Raw genomic sequence first — 19,738 nt, 5'->3', positions numbered from 1 at the left:
CACAGTTGATTTCTTGAACACATTGGCAGAGGAGTTGGTGGAAAAATGCAATCATTATATTTAAAAGAAATGAAGACAGGCACTTACCTAGAAGGCTGTGGTCCTAATGCAGGCCACTGAGATTGGTGTAGATGGGCAGGATTGTGAGGGGATTGCAGTTGGTTTGTGTGATGTCTTACTCTATGACTCTACTTATTCTGATCAAATATTCAGTCTGCTTCTCTCTCCATGGAGGCTGCCTGACCAAAGAGGAAATTAAACCCAAACCGTATCTCATCAAGCTGGACAATGTCAAACTGCGAGGGACAGCCCCATGTTAGGGCAGAGGGATGGTGTGGGAAGTTCAGTTACAGCTGAGCCAAGAGTTGTCTGTTCTTGGTGTCATTTTTTGTGGGAACTCTTGCATGCTCAGAGGGCTGTGCAGGTTCACTCCTCACGTATGGTCCGGGTAATGTTTTGAATGCTGATGGCTTCAATTCCACTCACCAACCCCCACACCAAATATACACAGCTAAGCATGTAAGGTATTTCAAAATCTTCATTCATCATTACTTTGTTGATGAATCGATATGCAACATCCCTTCCCCACAAGCACACAGGCACGAGGAGATGGATCCATGCATACCAATAGCCTGGCCCCTCCATATTGTGATCCAGAAAGCACACCAGTGGGTTTCAGAGCACAGTCAGCCTGTCTCAAGGATTTTTCCACAGGTATGCTATGGAAGGTAACTGGACTGGTTGCATTTCAGCCTGGTATGGCAACTGAGCTGCAGAGGGGTAAACACCACCCAGTCCATCACATATCCTGACAGGTGCGAATGAGATATGTAGACTTGGTCTTTGCACATGGAGGGTCCAAGCTGGTCATCAGGATGACGACCACGTTAGACCACATTCTCCACCACACTTCTATAGTGTGCCACTACAGAGGTGTAATATTGTGCCCCCCCCCCCCCAGTGAAGTAGAAGGAAGCGTAGGCCACACCAAACTCGCACTGACACAGGGATCAACTGGTGAGAGTTGCAGGCGGCTGACTCCCGCTTGTGACTTTACGTTCTGTAGTGCTCTTGTAAGGAGGCTCACTCACACCCACTAGGCCATCACCCTTCAAGATCATGACGAACGTTCGCCCTCCAGGGTCCGTACTGCGTGTGTCAGATAAAACCCCGATCATACAGCTCCCTCTGCGCTTCTCCCCACTAACCGCTACCGACCGATGTGCCCTCTGTGGTTCGCCCCAATCTGCCTTCGCATCTGGCTGTCACCCAGCAGCCGATTATCTTGTCTTTGCTCTCTCCCATTGCCCGTTCCTGCTCCTGGCTCACTGAGCTGCTACTCTTTCCCATTGTGTTTGTTGAAACCAGTGATCGTGACCTTCGGGCTGGTGGGTGCCCGGGATTGCAAGTTGGAGATGTCCCAGCCGCTAGAACATCCACTCACCCCCACTCCTCTGCACCCATCACGGTTCACACTTGCTCAGCTTGTTCCTCTCAGCTTCACCCTCCCCTGCACATCTTCACACGTCGCGGTCACCCCCAGCCCCCTCCTCCCTGTGTCCGATTACAGTTGCATACTCTCTGGTTAGGTGTCCATTCCTGCTCCTGGTTCAACCAACGTACTCTACTAAACCCCCATCCTTTCAGTTTCACTCTACCGTTCACATTTTGTACTTGAACCCCACCCTGCCGTCTCTCATCCTGGTCCTCCTGAGATGTACCCTGCTGTCTTCCTTAGGGCCTGGATAAGTCACACCCTACCAGGCCTGCACCCGGTTGTTATCACTCTGCAGCCTGCGTACCCTTGCACCCTCTGGCTATCTTTGTGCCCGTGGTGGTCCGCCCTCCCTTTTCAGCCTGTTTATGCGGAACACTGCCTGGGGTGCTGGGGTGTCAGTCACCCTGCTCCTCACTTCCAGTCACCTCACTCTCTCTGCTTCACCCTGCACCCAATTACTAATGGATTCCCCTATGGCCAAGTGGCCTGCTTCCTTGCTGAAGGACAATCAGATAGAAGATAAACTTTTGCCTCCAGTGAATTGAATCCAGCTGCATTGAATTGAATTCTACAATTCACTTGAGAGCCCAAACGAAAACCCTCTTCTCTGCTTCTCCAATCAGAAATCCCCTTCTCCAGCCCTTTACCACTCAACTTCCCAGCTCTCTACTTCACCCCTCTCCCAGTTTCATCTACCACCTTGTACCTCTCCCTCCCCTCCTTAATCTGACTTCTCCCCTTCCTTTCCAGTCCTGATGAAGGGTTTCGGCCCAAAACATTTGACTGTACTCTTATCCATAGACGCTGCCCGGCCTGCTGAGTTACTGCAGCACTTTGTGTGCGTTGCTCGGATTTCCAGCGTCTGCAGATTTTCTCTTGTCCCAGAAATATCAAACTGTTCAGGAAACCGCCAGGAAATGCTTCCAAAACTATGCCACCAGGTAAAAGGTTACAATGTAAACTTTCAGAAAAATAATTTATTTCCAAATTCCACATGGGCAATACTTCTGCATCCGTGTGATGAGCAGACTTAATGGTCAGAAGTGGAGAGGAGGGACAGAAGGAATGCTCAGACATTCATTTGCACCATTTAAAAATTAAGAAACTCAAAGCTGATTTAAGTTCTGCAGACAGATGGGATAAAGACAATTTCTGGATCGTTTTGACTGGGCATTCCTGTAGCGAGTCTCCTTGTGACAAAGACATGATTTATAGTCGGGGTTCGCAGGATGGCTGGCACAGGGCAGGCCGAGTGAAGCTACGCCAACACCTATCGTCGGCTAGTCCCAGCACTGGACCCCTACCAGAGGCTTCATGTACTCACCTCCCTCCATGGGTCCACCGACCACCTGCCACCTCTCCCCGCCCACATCCAGCTCGGCCCTCACCTCACCCGGATGGGTACACCAGCCCAATTTTATTCTGCCTCCCCTCCGCAGCACCGAAGGCCTGATTAGTGTTGAAGGTGTTTAACAACTTGTCTCTGTGCAGGGTTCCAGTATACGACCAAAGCAGCTGCTGGCTCCCAGTCGGCCGGGCGCATCAGAAAGGAAGGCACTGACGTGGGATGGACCATGAACTCCTGCCGCTGCTCCAGAGGGGAACGTTCAAAGCTTCTGGCTCACGTAGAGAGCTGCTTCGCCACAACAAAGCTGAACTGGGAGATCGAAGTTCAGTATTCTGCCTGGTGATCCGGACTCCGCTTCCCTGCCTTCCCCCACCTTTCCCCCCTCCATCCAAGCCCCATGTCTGTTCCAATATCCTCACAGATTTCAGCTTCTTCCACCTTTATTTCCCACAGTTCATTGACAAGCCCACCCCTCCTGCAGCACCCCCACCTACCTGACCGACCCCTCCCCACGCTCTCTGCCTTTCCCTTCCCTCTTCATGGTTTAAAGCCCAAAGTCTGTCGAACAAAGGTCACCATGTTCTGCTCATCAGGCACCAGGGTACAGTGAGGTTACCGGCCGCTGGAGACATGGTAGGAATGGCAATTAGACCTCAGGTCCAGGCAGGATTTAATCCACAATCGTCCAATCTCACGCTTGATGCATAAACCTGAATGAAATCTGAAATCCATGGAGTTTTGCTTTTCGTTGTGGTACACCATTTCAGGTCATTGGCTGACACACTTGATTCCTTCGAAACCACAGAACTTCCATTTTTTCTCCAGCGTGGCGCCAACGCCAGTGAACTCCTGCTTGAACATGTTTGGCAGTTGTAGGAGAAGAGTCTCGATTTCCCCTGAAGATATCTGTAGAGGAACATGCACAGCGTGAATTTAAAGTCTGCTGCCTGGGAGTTAGTCCCGCACTTCGGACTTCCAATGGTAAACAAAACACACAAAGCATTTCGAAACCCAACTTCATTCCACACACCAGATACTTCCCCATCACACACTTGGACTCAGGGTCACCTGTTCTATGAGGCACTGCAAGTCGAGTAATGGGCTACGTAGCCAAGGGTCCTGCCTGGGGTTACGTCAGGGCCTGTGTGACCCTGGAGAAGGAGTATGAGGATTTCAGGGGTTTATTGGGGGCTGTCCGGCACTGGTGAATGTCAGAGGATCTCGAATGTGTCCTGGTTAGAGATAATTGATGCTATTGGTTGTCAGTAGTCTGAATCATAAATGCTGCAGTTTCATAATGATGTGAAACTGTAGACACAGATTAAACCTCCTTTGGATAAGGGAAAAAAGCTATTGGGTGGTTTTGGGGCTCACTAAATGGTGGTTTGTACAGTAAAAAATAATTAACTTACACAATTAAAAGGATATAATGAAACAAATTGACGCAATTCCTTCTCGTAACAGCGGGGAAATTTCTCTAGAGAAATAGTGGAAAATAGCCTCTCAAAATATACCCGCAAATGATCCGTCACGTTTACCAGCAAGCACTGCAGGTGGAGAGGTACAGGAATTGCTTCCATACACGGTGACTGTGATTCGGCTCGAAGGGCCGAATGGTCTACTTCTGCACCTATTGTCTATATGGTCAAGACTGGGAACAACTCAGAACTGTTTGCCCCAGCGAAGCAGGGTTAATGACTCCTGACTGATGACTCCATCCACACCCAAGAGAGAAAAACAGCATGGGCAGTTAACTGATAACTGCCTGCATCCTGGAAGCGACACAGAACATGGACGGCTGGGGGGGCGGGTCATGTAGAAGGTGAGATGGATAGGTGCCACCCTCCTGCATAACTCATGGGGGTGCCCTGGGTGACAAGGAAAGGCAATGGCAGTGGACGCTGCAATAGCTGAACTGTGCTGGACACTCCTTGCTCGGTGCTCAGTCTGCTCCTTTGGAGTTCCTGGAGTGCTGTTAAGACAGTCGGTACCAGACTCACTGATCCCCATATCTGTTGCTGTGCTCGTGGAGATAACACTGCCAATGTGTGTACTCAGGCAATGCTCCCAACTCGAGCCCATGCACATTTCTGCAGGGAAAAGCACTGCTGTGGGAACTGCCTCATGAGAATGGTTGTTGACTTCAGGAGGGCACGGAGCGACCACTCCCCGCTGAACATCGACGGCTCCTCGGTAGAGATAGTTAAGAGCACCAAATTTCTTGGTGTTCACCTGGTGGAGAATCTTACCTGATCCCTCAACACCAGCTCCATAGCAAAGAAAGCCCAGCAGCATCTCTACTTTTTGCGAAGGCTGAGAAAAGTCCATCTCCCACCCCCTATCCTCATCACATTCTACAGGGGTTGTATTGAGAGCATCCTGAGCAGCTGCATCACTGCCTGGTTTGGAAATTGCACCATCTCGGATCGCAAGACCCTGCAGCGGATAGTGAGGTCAGCTGAGAAGATCATCAGTGTCTCTCTTCTCGCCATTACAGACATTTACACTACACGCTGCATCCGCAAAGGAAACAGCATCATGAAGGACCCCACGCACCCCTCATACAATCTCTTCTCCCTCCTGCCGTCTGGGAAAAGGTTCCGAAGCATTCGGGCTCTCACAACCGGACTATGTAACAGTTTCTTCCCCCAAGCTATCAGACTCCTCAATACTCAAAGTCTAGATTGACATTTACATTATTTAATATTATATTGTAGTTTGTCCTCTACTGTGCCTATTGTTTATTAATTAATTATTGTATTGCCCTGCACTGTTCTGTGCACTTTATGTAGTCCTGTGCAGGTCTGTAGTCTAGTGTAGTTTTCGTGCTGTTTTACGTAGTCTAGTTTAGTTTTGTGTTGTTTCATGTAGCACCATGGTCCTGGAGGAACGTTACTGTGTACTGTACCAGCAGTTTATGGTAGAAATGACAATAAAAATCGACTTGACTTGCCCATTCAGAGTGAGCAGCTCTCCTGCTGGAACCACCTCTTTATTACTGGAAATGGTGCTTGCTCACTGGGATTGTCCCAGTACATTACCGTCCATATATCCAGCCACCACTCACACTGGGGGCAGCCTCCAGTGGCCAGTTACCCTATCAACCCCCACATCTATAGGGGGTGGAAGGACACCAGAGCACCTGAGAAGCCCAAAGGGTCACAGGGAGAGAATGCAAACTGCATGTACACAGCACCCAAGAATGGGATTGAACCACGGTCTGTGGGGCAGGGACTATTCACATCACAATGACACCCCCTTACATTTCTTTTCTGACATAGATAATCAAAATAAAAATTAAAGCAAACATAGAAAATGCAAAGCATATTCCACATGGAAGCTGAAAATAATTTCTTAAAGAAAAAGGAAAGTTTTGAATGGAGGTAAAGATGGCCGCATAATCCTGCAATTATGTTGATGCTGGGGCGGGTTGTTTAGAGTGCTCTCCATCAAGAGCTTGTCAAACCACTGAGCACTCCCCACTATAATGTAATCATGAGGTAGACTGGATCACCAGGAATGAAGTGGTTAACTAATTCCCAGCCCCATATTCCAGAAGCACAAAGTTGTCTGCATTACCTTGGCATCCAGTCGCTGCAGGTAAGACCACAGGTATTCGATGTTGGCTCCAAACGGGTGCACATGAAGGAATGCTGATATGATACCTGGCCACAAAAAAATACATTTATTGAATGTTGGGTAAAGCAAGCTCCATTGTCATGGCCTGGACAAGTCAAAGCGGTTCATAGGGCTCACATGTCTAAAGATAAGCTATCTCATATTTATTCAGATATATCCCATCTGTGATTGATGTAATAATGGAGAAGCTTCATTAATTCACATGTTTTGGACATGTCCGAGCCTTGAAAGATACTGGAAGGAAATATTCCAAATTTTCACAGTACTTTTCAAGGTAAATTTTAAGCCTAACCCTTTGACTGCATTATTTGGTATTGTTGGAGGAAAAGACTTTATTTTGGAGACACCTGATTTGCATATTTTGGCTTTTACTTTTCTTATATCTAGGAAGGCGTTCGTGCTTAAATGGAAGGATGCTGTTCCGCCTACTCATGCTCAATGGCTATGCTTTCAAGAAGGAGCTAGATAGGTATCTTATGGATAGGGGAATCAAGGGATATGGGGACAAGGCAGGAACTGGGTATTGATAGTAGATGATCAGCCATGATCTCAGAATGGCGGTGCATGCTCGAAGGGCTGAATGGTTCACTTCTGCACCTATTGTCTGTTGGGATGTTATGTCATGCTTAAATTTAGATGTTCAGTTTTTGGATCTAGTTAAGACTTTTATATATTGTGGGGACCATTTTTGAGTTATTTTGAAAACCTTTGATTTGTTGTAAAAGTACAGATGGCTAATAATATATTTTGTATATGATAAGGGCTTTTCCCCCCTTTTTTCTTGCTTTCCCTAACAGCTCTGGCTTTGGTAGTGGGTTCAGATTTTTTTCTGTTTAACAAAATTATTATATTTTAATATTACGATTGAATTTAATTTTTATGAATACAGGGTTTTGTGATTGTAACTGTATTTTTAATACAATGTATTGGTACTTTTTTTTACTTAACTTACATATCTTCTTGTACTCTGTATTCCTTTATGCAGAAACTAATAAAAATATTGACAGAGAGAGACGTGGCCTGGTTAAGGGCTTCTGGGCAAAGGGATACTCAGGCCAAGGGTGGAAGTAGAAATGACAGTTATTACCAGGCCCCAGGTTTCAGGAACCCAAGGTGATTCCTTGTTGTGGAAACTGCTGGAGATGTGTGTGTCAGGGGTATGGTTAGTACTGTTTATGACAACACGATGTAGGGAAGAGTTATCGGACTCAGTGCATCCGTCCCATTGCTCCTTTCCCCTTTACCACGGTGATGTTTATTATACAGTACATACACAATGCCCTTCAACAAGTGAGGTGAGGGGCCTCCAGGCCCCTCCACTGCCCTTTCAATCCATGAACTCCACATTTCCCAGTCAGCATTTCTCGACTTCCCTCTGCGTCTTTTTCCACTGAGAGTGTGAACGCACACAGTCTTGTCCCCAGGGTTGGGGGATCAAGAAGAGGACAGGGGTTTAAGGTGAGAGGGGAGAGAGTTGATGGGAACTGAAGGGCAAGTTTTTCACCTGGGGGATGATCCAAAATATGGCGCACACTGGCCGAGAAGGTAGAGCAGCAACATTGGTGCACACGTAGACAGGTACATTCCATGGGTAAGAAAGGTTTGGATGGATGTGGGGCAAATGCAGGCAATTGGGACCAGTGACGACGGGAATCTTGATTGGCGTGGACTAGGTGAGCTGAAAGGCCTGTTCCCATGTTGTACGTCTCTGCCTGGAACGTGTGTCTTCAGAAACTGTCACCCTCACTTTCACCATCAAAGCTCCTCATAACAACCATTACAACTGATGCAAATCCTTTTTAAATAACTTATTAAAACATTTGGAAAATTTTAAGCGGCAATGAAATAATTACATTGAAACTTACCTCCCCAGATCACTAGGATAAGTGGGGTTCACTCCTGCCCAGTGTGATTGGTGAGAGGCTGGGGACCCTCATGAGATTTGATACTCTCTCCAAATTCCAAGGGCAGGATTCTGGTGCCAGGTATGATAAGTAATATACTCTCCCCTCCCTCCATCCCCCACCCCAAATCACAGGCTGACAGCTCCTTCTGACACAGCAACAACAGTTAGTGAGATTCACCCTGCGACACCAACACCCATGTTCTCAGACAGTCCCACCCAAGAGTATCAGTGTCCTGTGCACAGCCAGCAGCTCATTGCTCGGTAATGGAGTGTCAGGAGTCCGGCTTTCAGCCTTAATGGGCTTCCCTCCACAATTGTTGGTCACTTCCACAGAAAGCTCTCTGCTTGCTTCCAATTAACATCTTCCAGAAAGGTTTGAGGAGACCTCCTCTACTCGGCAGTTACTTGTCTGATAATCTAGCAGGGGTGTGAAATTTTTAACATCTGTGTGGGGCCAGATGCCTCCATCTGAATTGGGAGTGTGTTTCTATTACAGAGTACAGGGTAAATGTGACGCACACACACACAATCAAATCAGAGCAGGAGTAGGCAACCAGGCCCACCGAGCTTCCCCACTAGTTAATACAATCATGACTAATCGACGCTGGACTCAACTTCTCTTTTGTAGCAGTTCCTCATAACCCCAAATACTCTGATCTTTACAACATAAATTGCCTCTTTAAATACCCTCAGTGATCTAGTCTCTGCTACCCCAGGCCTTACACTGTAACTCAAGACTCTCCCTGTTGTGCTCCATGGGGACTGTGCCTCGATCTTTTCAACGCTACAGAATACAGATCAGGATTGTTCAGCTGCTCAGAGTGCACAGTAAGTTTGGTGAACCTCATTGCTACTATTTCAGTTCTATGCTCAGTTCTCCAGGTGTGACCTCCTGCAACAATACTTCTCTATTTCTCAACTCCAACCCTCTTGCAATAAAAGCCAGCAAGGCGATTGCCTCCTGGAAGACTTGCCTCATCTGATTGCTGACGTTTTGTGGCACTTCCTGACTGAAGCCCTCCCTCAACACAATAATTATTACCCGCCTACCCTCGTGTGTTATCATTTTTTAAGGTTACTTCACTGAAAGATTAATGTACACATCCCAAAACACAGCAAACGTGGAAGTGACACAGCAGAGTGACTGCTGGTGATGCTCCCACCTTATGGAGTGAGATTATTTACTGTGAAGTGACCGCGTCACCCCGTTCAGAGCCCCGTAGATAATGCGTCTCCCTACCAGGTGAGCCCTTGATACCATTCGGCTGAGGCTGAAAGGCCGAGATTGAGTGGACATGGAGAGGATGTCAGTGGGAGAGTTTAGGATCTGAGGGCACAGTCTCAGAAGGACAAGACGGTGCTGAGCTGTGTCGTGGCTCAGATTTAGTTGCCTTTTCGGTTGTGGGATCAGCGCAGGAGGTTAGGGGTCAGGGGTGAGGGGGAGTTAGAGGTCAGCGGCAGTAAATGAAAAGTTCAACTCAGGTCAGGGTGCTCTGTGGACAAATGTCAGCGATCTAAGAGAGACAGTGTCAGATTTTTGGAGCTTTAGGCTCTCTTCCAGGGAAGGTGGACCTATACAGAAGAGAAGGTTTGCACCTGAACTGGCGGGGGACCAATATCCTAGAAGGTTTACTAGTGCTGTATGGGGGTGGGGGGGGGGGTTAAACCAGAGCTGCGGGGGGGGGGGGGATGGGAACCAACTTGTGGAGAGCGGAGAGGTTGTGGAGGCAGGTGTTGTTAAGACTTCAGACAAAGTTAAGAATCAAAAGGTTGAGCAAGATACAACTAATGACCTGAGATGCATATATTTTAATGCAAAATGTATCATAGGAAAGGCAGATGAGCTCAGGGCATGGATCAACACTTCAAATTACAATATTGTAGTCATTAGTGAGACCTGGTTGCAGGAGGGGCAGGACTGGCAACTCGATATTCTGGGGTTTCATTGTTTTAGACCTGACAGAGTGGGAGGGGTGGCATTACTAGTCAGGGAAAATGTCACAGCAGTGCTCAGTCAGGATGGACTGGAGAACTTGTCTACTGAGGTGTTATGGGTGGAACTGAGAAATAAGAAAGGTATGACCACGCAAATGGGACTATATTACAGATTTAATATCCACGGAACACATTTGTAGACAGATCACAGACTGTTGCAAGAAACATAGAGTTGTTGTCACAGGTGATTTTAACTTTCCACATATTGACTGGGACTCCCATACTGTAAAAGGACTAGATGGATAGAGCTTGTCCAACTTGTTCAGGAAAGTTTTCTTAATCAATATGTAGAAATCTCAGTGAGAGAGTTTGATAGCTGATCTGCATCTGCTATGAGGGACTGAGACAGGGCAGGTGACAGGAGTTTGTGTAGGGGAACACACAGCACCCAGTGATCACAGTCCCATTAGTTTCAAAGTAAAAATGCAAAAAGATAGGTCTGGTTGGCAGGTTAAGATTCTAAATTGGAGGAAGGCCAGTTTTGAGACCTGGTGTGTGGATTGGGACAGGCTGTTTTCTGGCAAAGGTGGACTTGATAAGTGGGAGGCCTTCAAAGGTGAAATCTTGAGAGTAGAAAGCTTAGATGAGCCTGCCAGAATGACAGTTGAAGAGAACAGGTACAAGGTATCGTGGTTTTCAGGAGATATTGGGGCTGGGTGGTTAAGAGGAAAAAGAGGGCATTACAGGTACAGGCAGGTACAAAGTGAGGTGTTTATGGAGTATAAGGAATACAAGAAAACACTTAAGAAATCAGGAAAGCAAAAAGTAGGCAAGAGGTTGCCCTAGCAGACACGGTGAAGGAGAATCCTAAGGGATTCTACAGATACGTTAAGAGCAAAAGTTGGTCCTCTGGAAGATCAGAATAGTAATCCTTGCATAGAATCAAAAGAGATGTGCAAGATCTTAAATGAACATTTTGCATTCGTGCTTACTCAGACTCCACAGGAGTGAGACTAAATGGCACCAACTTCATGGGCCCTATACAGATTACAGAGGACGAGGAGTTTGCTTCAGGCTGGACAATCCCTAGGAGTTGATAAGATGTTCCCTGTGGGAGGCAAGTGTAGAAATTGATGGGACCCTAGCAGAGATATTTAAATAATCTGTAGTGACAGGTGAGGTACCGGAGGTTTGGAGGACAGCTAAAATTGTTCCACTGTTAAAGAAAGGCTCTAAAAATAAACTAGGAAATTATGAGTCTGATCGCACTAGTGGGAAAGTTATTGGAAGGTACTCTACGGGACTGGATAAATGAGAATTTGGATGGACATGCACTGATTAAGGATAGTCAGCATGGCTTTGTGCGTGGTAGATCGTGTCTAACCAATCTTTTAGAGTTTTTCGAGGAAGTTACCAGTAAAGTGGATGAAGGCAAGGTGGTGGATGTTGTCTACATGGATTTCAGAAAGGCCTTTGACAAGGTCCCACATGGGAGGTTGGTCCAGAAAATTCAGTCGCTTCTCATTCAGGATGAGGCAGTAGACCCTGGCATATGGGGAAAATCACAGAGTGGTAACCGTAGATGGTCTTGCCTGTCTGACTGGAGGCCCATGAGTGGTCGAGTGCTGCAGGGATCGGTGCTGGAACTGTTGTTGTGTGTCATCTGTATCAGTGACATACCACTAACTCTAGTCCCTTTCTCAGCACAATAGTTATGATCTAATAGACAAAGTAAGAAAAAAAATCTTACAAGAAACTTACTTAGACCCTTTGCCTGTACTTGCCCAAGCCTGTTGAGCTAAAGCTGGACCTCTCTACCACTGGCCCACTCCAACAATGTCCACTCTGCTTACACCTCTCCTTTTTATGTTGCAGCTGTATAGGACCCTGGTCAGACCCCACCTGGAGTACTGTGCTCAGTTCAGGTCACCTCACTACAGGCAGGATGTGGAAGCCATAGAAAGGGTGCAGAGGAGATTTACAAGGATGTTGCCTGGATTGGGGAGCATGCCTTATGAGAGCAGGCTGAGTGAACTTTTTCCGTGGAGTGACAGAGGATGAGAGGAGATCTGATAGAGGTGTACAAGATGATGAGAGGCATTGATTGTATGGAAAATCAGGGGCTTTTTCCCAGGGCCGAAATGGTTGCCACAAGAGGACACAGGTTTAAGGTGCTGGGGAGTAGGTACAGGGAGATGTCAGGGGTAAGTTTTTTACTCAGAGAGTGGTGAGTGCGTGGAATGGGCTATCGGCAACGGTGGTGGAGGTGGATACGATAGGGTCTTTTAAGAGTCTCCTGGATGGGTACATGGAGCTTAGAAAAATAGAGGGCTGTAGGTAATTTCTAGGGTATGGACATGTTCAGCACAGCTTTGTGGGCCGAAGGGCCTGTATTGTGCTGTAGGTTTTGTATGTTTCTATGTAAATAAAGCATACTCCTAGGGCTTGCAGTTTTCACGTGGCTCCCACTATGCAAGATGTCACTCTCTCGTTCAGTATTTCAAGCAATGACTCACTCCTGATGAGACGTGCGATTTTCCCGCGCTGCTCTATCGCCGGGTGAGAGCTACCAGGTTTACTTTCCTCTGCACTTTGAAGGGTCCAATGAACTTGGTTGCTACCTTTCTGCATTCTGCTTAGAGAGGTGAATGATGACTGAACAGCCAGACCTGTTTCCCAGGCTGTAACGCGGGTCCATGCCTTCTCTTTTGTTTCGCCTTGGTCTCTGCTTTCTGGGCAGAGCCCAGCAAGGTCTCTCTTGCCCTAATCCACTTCTTCTTGCAGGGTTGGATGAGGTGTTCGGCTGCAGGGACCCCAACCTCGGCCTCTTGTCCCAGAAAGAGAAGCAGAGGATAACCAAGCTGGCACTGGAACCGAATGCTGTGAGGTGTGGTGGGTGACCTCTGTCCACATCAAATGGTCACACCACTCGTCAGGTCTTTCCAAGGTCAGGCATTTCAGGGTACGTTCTTAATCTTAGTTGGTCTGCTGTCTGGCTGTTGGACTGCGGGTGAAGTCCAGAGGAAAGGCTTGCTGTTGCCCCCATCAGCTTACAGAACGCCTTCCAGAAATGTGATGAGAGTTGTGGACCACAATATGAGACAATGTCCACTGGGAGTCTGCGGATCCTGAAGACCAGGACCAGGACAGTTTTGGCCATCCCTGCCACAGGCAGTGAATTTGCAGGCTTTCAAAAACTGATCGACAGCTACCATGATGACTGACTTCTGCTTGGACAGCAGAAGACCCCAGACAAGATCCATGGAGCTATACACACATGGTCTTTCCGGAACTGGTAAGGGGAGGGCGAGCCCTGGAGGTCGGGTATGGGGCTTCTTTTTCCAGGCACACACCTCGCATGCCTGCACGTACTGCTGAACTTCTTTCATCATTCTGGGCCACCGATACCTCCTTCTGATAAACCCCAGCGTCCTGCCAATCCCTGGGTGTGCGGTCATTCTTGAATGTCCTACTGGAGTACCGAGGGCCAGATGGAACATGGGACGAACAGCAGACCCGGATAACTCTTCTTAGGAAGCTCCCTTGTGCTTGGGCCTTGTGAACAGGAGCGTCAATTCCCCAACAAATTGGCGCTACCACCCTGGTTTGGGGTAAAATGGTGGTAGGGTGTTCCTCTGTTCATCACACTGATGGGACAGGGCATCTGGCTTCTGGTTCTTCAACCTCGGTTGATAGGTCAGGATGAATTCAAAACAGTTAAAGAACAAGGCCACCTGGCCTGCCTGAAATTCAGCCTTTTGGCCTCCTGAATATAAGCCAGGTCCTTGTGGTCATTTCATACCATAAAAGGATTCTTGGCCCCCTCCAGCCTGTTACAACGTTCCTCCAAAGCTAACTTAACCGCAGGAAGCTTCTGATCCCTGATGTCATAGCTCCCCTTTGCCGGTGAAAAGTGCACATCAGTGCAGTTTACTGTCCGAAGGTGGCCATTGAGACAAGGCGGCACCCACTCCCATGTCTGAGGTGTCCACCTCCATGATGAAGGGAAGGTCTCTGTTAGGAGTAACCAAGATGGGAGCTGTTGTGCACTGATATTTAACTTCTGCAAAAGCAGCCTCCACTTCAACAATCCAGACAAAAGAGCCCGTGAATTTCTAAGTTAGCGCTGTCAGTGGATCTGCCTCATGATGAACTTCTGGTAGGAGTTTGCAAACCCCAGGAATTCGCTGGACTTGTTTGATACTGGCTGGCGGTGGCCAGTCTCTGACAACCCTGAGTCTTGGTAGGGTCCTTCTTGAGATTGCCCTCGAAGATGAGGAAACCCAAAAATGAAACAGTCGTCAGTTTGGACTTCTCCAAATCGATGTGAAGTTCAAGGTGTAGAAATCTCTTTAAAATGTCTCTGAATTGAGTGAAATGCTTCTCCTTGGACTTCGAGAAGATTAGGATATCATCCAAGCAGACAAAAATTATCCCGGAGCACGTTGTTTATAAGGGCTTACAAAATGGCTGGAGCATTTGCAAGACCGAAGGGCATAACCAGGTACTCAATGGGGCCCTGTTAGTGTATTGATTGCAGTCCTCCACACATTGCCTCCTCTGATATGGACCAAATTGTATGCACTCTGTGGGTCTAGTTTTGTGAACATCCTCACCCCTTGCAGCATCTCCAAAGCCGTTTTCATGAGTGGAAAGGGGTAGCTACTTTCCGCATAATCCTCTATAAACAACACTCAGCCAAAGGCTCCCAGCTTTCCTTGTTATGAAGAAGAAGCCTGTGCTGCTGGGTGAGGTGCACGGCTGAATGAAGCCCGATGGCAAGAGCTTCCTTTATATACTCCTCCATTGCACTCTCTGGGCCTGAGAGTGTGTACAATTGACTCTGCAGGGACAAGTACCAGGCAGCAGGTCATTAGCACCGTTGTAGGGTCATGCCGTGGAAGAGCTGAGGCCTTTCCCTTGCTAAAGTCCTTGTAGACGGAAGGGATTTCGACTGGTTTGGGTGACGGGTGATTTGGCAGACCTCAGTGTCCACTCCACATGCTCACGAAGTTTATTGTTAGAAACAGTCACCAAATCAGAGCCGAAATCCCTATCTGTATCTCAGGCAACAGCAGCAAAGCATTACAGAGGGTTCTGGCCTCGCTGGGAATAGGCTTCAAGGATCGGTGTGAAGGAGTCTTTCCCTTCCTTCAGACCTGGCGGCTGGATTCCATAAACTTAGCGGCAAGTTTCCCAGACTGCTCAGGCACCTCCTGAACTACAGATTCCCTCCGTCTAGTCGGGACTCGCACAGTCCCGTTGGCTGGAACCAGCTTGTCTGCTCTTGAGGACTGCACGAGGTCTCAGGTTCTCTTGCGCTGAAGGCTGCCCCCTCTTAGTCGTTGGTCACAGGAGAGTCTGGGTGTCACAACACCACGCCACTAACAAACCCTCTTACAATGATCGGACCAAGCGGTGATTCTCCCCTCCCTCCAGTCCACAGATGGGTTCTGCCGAGACAGCCCAGGGTACCCGAGGATCGGGGGTATGAGTGGAGAGTCAATAACGTAGAAACTAATGACTTCCACCCGGTTCCCTATCCTCATCTGTAAAACCAGTCTGTTGCTGGATCTGCCTGGAACCTAGCGGGCCGCAGTCCAAGGCAGTTGTGGGCACGGGCTGGCTCAATCACACTGTGATGAGAGACCTGACGAGGATGATTTGGACCCAAACGCTGGGATATCCAAAGCAAGGTATGAGACACAGTATCAAACTGGATCGGAGCACAAAACAAACACTAGGCGATATCACTAGTAGGCTTATGGTTGAGCACCAAACCACAGTTTGGGTGTTCCTTAAATACTCGATTCTTGGCACCCAAAACATGATTATCATTAGCAGGACCATCCTGAACCCTTAAAGGGGCTGCAACAGCAATCTGTACTCTGGGGAGTTTGAGCGTCTAAATCCCGGAAGCTGGCGTGGTTGGGGGAGGGGGTGGGGAGCGTCCCATAACTGTAGTGTTAAATGACCAGCCCCTGGTAATATTAAAGGGGATACCAAAAGTTTCTTCAGATACATAAAGAGAGGTGAGAGTGGATATCGGACCGCTGGAAAACAAAGCTAGAGGGGTAGTGGTGGGGGACAAGAAAATGGCGGATAAAGTGAGTAAGTATTTTGCATTATCTTCACTGTGCAGACACAATCAGTATGGTGGAAGTTCCAGGTGTCAGGGGTCAGGAAGTATGTGAAGTTACCACACCTAAAGAGAAGGTTCTTGGGAAACTGAAAGATCTGAATGTAGATAAGTCACTTGGATCAGATGGACTACACCCCAGGGTTCTGAAAGAGGTGGCTGAAGAGATCATGGAGGCATTAGCAATGATATTTCAATAATCACTAGATTCTGGAATGGTTCCAGAAGACCGAAAAATTGCAAATGTCACTCCACTCTTCAAGAAGGGAGAGAGGCAGAAGAAAGGAAACGATAGCCCAGTTAATCAGACCTCAGTGGTTGGGAAGATGTGGAGTTGATTGTTAAGGATGAGCTCTCTGGCACTTTGGAGACACATGATAAAATAGGCCATGGTCAGCATAGTTTCCTCAAGAGAAAGTTCTTTGAAGAAATAACAAGCAGGATAGACAATGGAGAATCAGTTGATGTTGTATACTTGGATTTTGAGAAGGCCTTTGACAAGGTGCCACACATGAGGCTGCTTAACAAGCTATGAGCCCATGGTATTACAGGAAAGATTCTAGGATGGATAAAGCAGTGGCTATTGGCAGGAGGCAAAGAGTGGGAATGAAGGGAATCTTTTCAGGTTAGCTGCCAGTGACTAGTCGGGCTCCACAGGGGTCTGTGCTAGGACCGATTCTTTTTACATTATATGTCAATGATTTGGGTGATGGATTTGTTGCAAAGTTTGCAGATGATATGAAGATAAGTGGAGGGGCAGGTATTTTTGAGGAAGTAGAGAGGCTACAGAAGGACAGATTGGGAGAATGGGCAAAGAAATAGCAGATGGAATATCGTGTTGGGAGGTGTATGGTCATGCACTTCGGTAGAAGTAATGGAAGGATTGACTATTTTCTAAATCGAGAAAGTATACAAAAAACTGAGATGCAAAGAGACTTGGGAGTCCTTGTGCAGGATTCCCTGAGGGTTAGTTCGCAGTTTGAGTCTGTGGTGAGGAAGGCAAATGCAATGTTAGCATTCATTTCATGAGAACTGGAATATAAAAACAAGGATGTAGTGTTGAAGCTTCATAAAGCACTGGTGAGGCCTCACTTAGACTGTTGTGAGCAGGTTTGGTCCCCTTCCCAAAGGATGTGCTGACATTGGAGATGGTTCAAAGGAGGATCATAAAAATGAATCCAGGTTTGAACAGCTTGTCATATAAACACTGTTTAATATCTCTGGGCCTGTATTCACTAGAATTCAGAAGAATGAGGGTTGACCTCATTGAAACCTATTGATTGGTGAAAAGCCTTGATAGAGTGGATGAGGAGAGGATGTTTCCTCTGGTGGGAGAGTCTAAGAACAGAGGACACTTCCCCAGAATAGATGGGTGTCATTTTAGAACAGAGATGAGAGGAATCTCTTTAGCCAGAGGGTGGTGAATCTGTGGAATTCTTTAGCACAGGCAGCTGTATGTATATACATATATGTCTTCAGTATTTATGTATATTATTCAGGTCTTTATGTATATTTCAGGCAGAGGTTGATAGATTTTTAACTGGTCAGGGCATGATCGGAAATGGGGAAAAGGCAGGAGAGGATAATTGGATCAGTCATGATGGAGTGGTGGAGGAGACTCGATGGCCTAATTCTGCTCCTATATCTTATGGCCTTATCAGACTATATGGTCTTATGGACTCAGCGTCCTCCCCCAGCGATGGCCACCCTGGCCATACCTGTGCTATCAAAAGTCTAGTTCTCTGAATCACCCAGGAGATCAAAAAAGCATCGGATCGTTCAGTCAGTTCAAAAATATATTCTTAAAAAGGAAAGGAAAGGCTGCAGGTTATAGTGACTGCAATTCAGAAGGAGTATCTAGTAGTTTTGTAAGCTGTCTGCAAAACATCGCCATTGGTCGCTGGCACCATCTTGCATAGGGTCCAGTGCATGAACAGGCCCTTCAACCCATATCCTTCCTGTGCCAAACACAATGCCAAGTTAAACTAAATCCCTTTTGTCTTCTGCCTGTATGTAATCCATATCCCTTCACTCCCTGAATATCCAGGTGTCTGTCTAATCACCCCTAAAACACCAATGTTGTGTTTGCTTCCATCACCATATCTGACAGCCTATTCCAAAACCTATCACCCTCTGTGTTTAAAAAAAAGCAAGCTTTCCCTTCTCTTCAACTTTCGCCCTCTCACCTTAAATGCATGTACTTGGTGGTCAGAGCTGAAAATTTATGAAGCACAATGGTTCTGGTCAGTTACCGGGAGGGGTCAAAGCCATGGATACCACAATGTTTTTATATCAAACTGCCAGATATTAGCTCTTGGGAAACAGCTTGTCTAAAAGCCTCACGCAGTTTTAGCACTGCACCAGGTGGAAAGTGCACTGAGAAAATAGAGACACCACAGACGCCGGAAATCTTAAGCAACACACGTAAAATGCAGTAGGAACTCAGCAAGTCCAGTCCGAAAGAAGAGTCTCGGCCAGAAATGTTGACTTGTTTATTCTCCTCCACATATGCTGCTGGACCTGCTGAGTTTCTCCACAATTTTAAATGTATTCACTAATAAGACAGTCTCCCTCGTTTCTTCTCAATGGAGACAATCCGTGTGGCCTTGGGTGTGAACTGTTTGCAGTCCCATGCTCCTCAAGTCTCCGTGTTTCCCACATGTACACTCAAGTTTTATTTCCCATCCAACCCCTGACGGACACAAACTGAACAGAGATCGGCAGGTTATTTTGCCAATGGCTGTGCACCCAAAGCACCCAGCTGGCAGGGCACCAACCGATCAATCACAATTTTATTAAATCTTGAAGGCTTTTGTTCTGAAATTCCATTCACAGCTTCTGGGACAAAGACAAGGGTTTGCAGAAGGCTTTGCACTGAGGAATGGAACACAAACTCAAGACCAATTTGAGAATGCAATTCACAGTAAAAGCCAGGATACAGTACCCACTAATAAAGCTTCTTTCTCTGATTTGAGGGATCGAGTGGCAGCATCTCCCTCGCTGGTCGTCCGGCTCTGGGTGAATGCATTCGACCTCTGCACAGGAAACACAAACCAGAATCATGGGAGTAACAGGAGCCTCTGACAAACCAAAGACACATTTTATTATCCATGTGATTACAAGCAATTATTCCTTACTAACTACACTTATTGCCTCAAGGGAAACTGTAGAAAGTTGAAACATTAAATAAATCATAATGGACTTGAAAAAATCTTGTTCCTCTTTTATGTTCATTGCTGTCAGGAGGTGTGACAGTGTATTAATTTCATTACT

General features: G+C 47.1%; 1 protein-coding gene across 10 annotated transcripts in view; it reads right to left on the bottom strand.

Moving 5' to 3' along the window:
• Window positions 1-2,455: 2,455 nt before the first annotated feature.
• Window positions 2,456-19,738, bottom strand: part of enox1 (ecto-NOX disulfide-thiol exchanger 1) — a 516,884-nt gene continuing 499,601 nt past the window's right edge. For all 10 annotated transcript variants that reach the window (XM_059967825.1, XM_059967822.1, XM_059967817.1 and 7 more), the window contains 3 exons: window positions 19,410-19,500; window positions 6,426-6,511; window positions 2,456-3,752 (listed from right to left, as the gene is read on the bottom strand). In XM_059967825.1, coding sequence (XP_059823808.1) covers window positions 3,610-3,752; window positions 6,426-6,511; window positions 19,410-19,500 — 320 coding nt within the window. In that variant the 3' untranslated portion in view covers window positions 2,456-3,609. The remainder of the gene's footprint in view (window positions 3,753-6,425; window positions 6,512-19,409; window positions 19,501-19,738) is intronic.

Source organism: Hypanus sabinus, chromosome 4 (genome assembly GCF_030144855.1).
Source record: "Hypanus sabinus isolate sHypSab1 chromosome 4, sHypSab1.hap1, whole genome shotgun sequence".
NCBI lineage: Eukaryota > Metazoa > Chordata > Chondrichthyes > Myliobatiformes > Dasyatidae > Hypanus > Hypanus sabinus.
The sequence above is the reverse complement of the archived record's forward strand: the minus strand, read 5'-3'. Positions and strand labels throughout refer to the sequence as shown.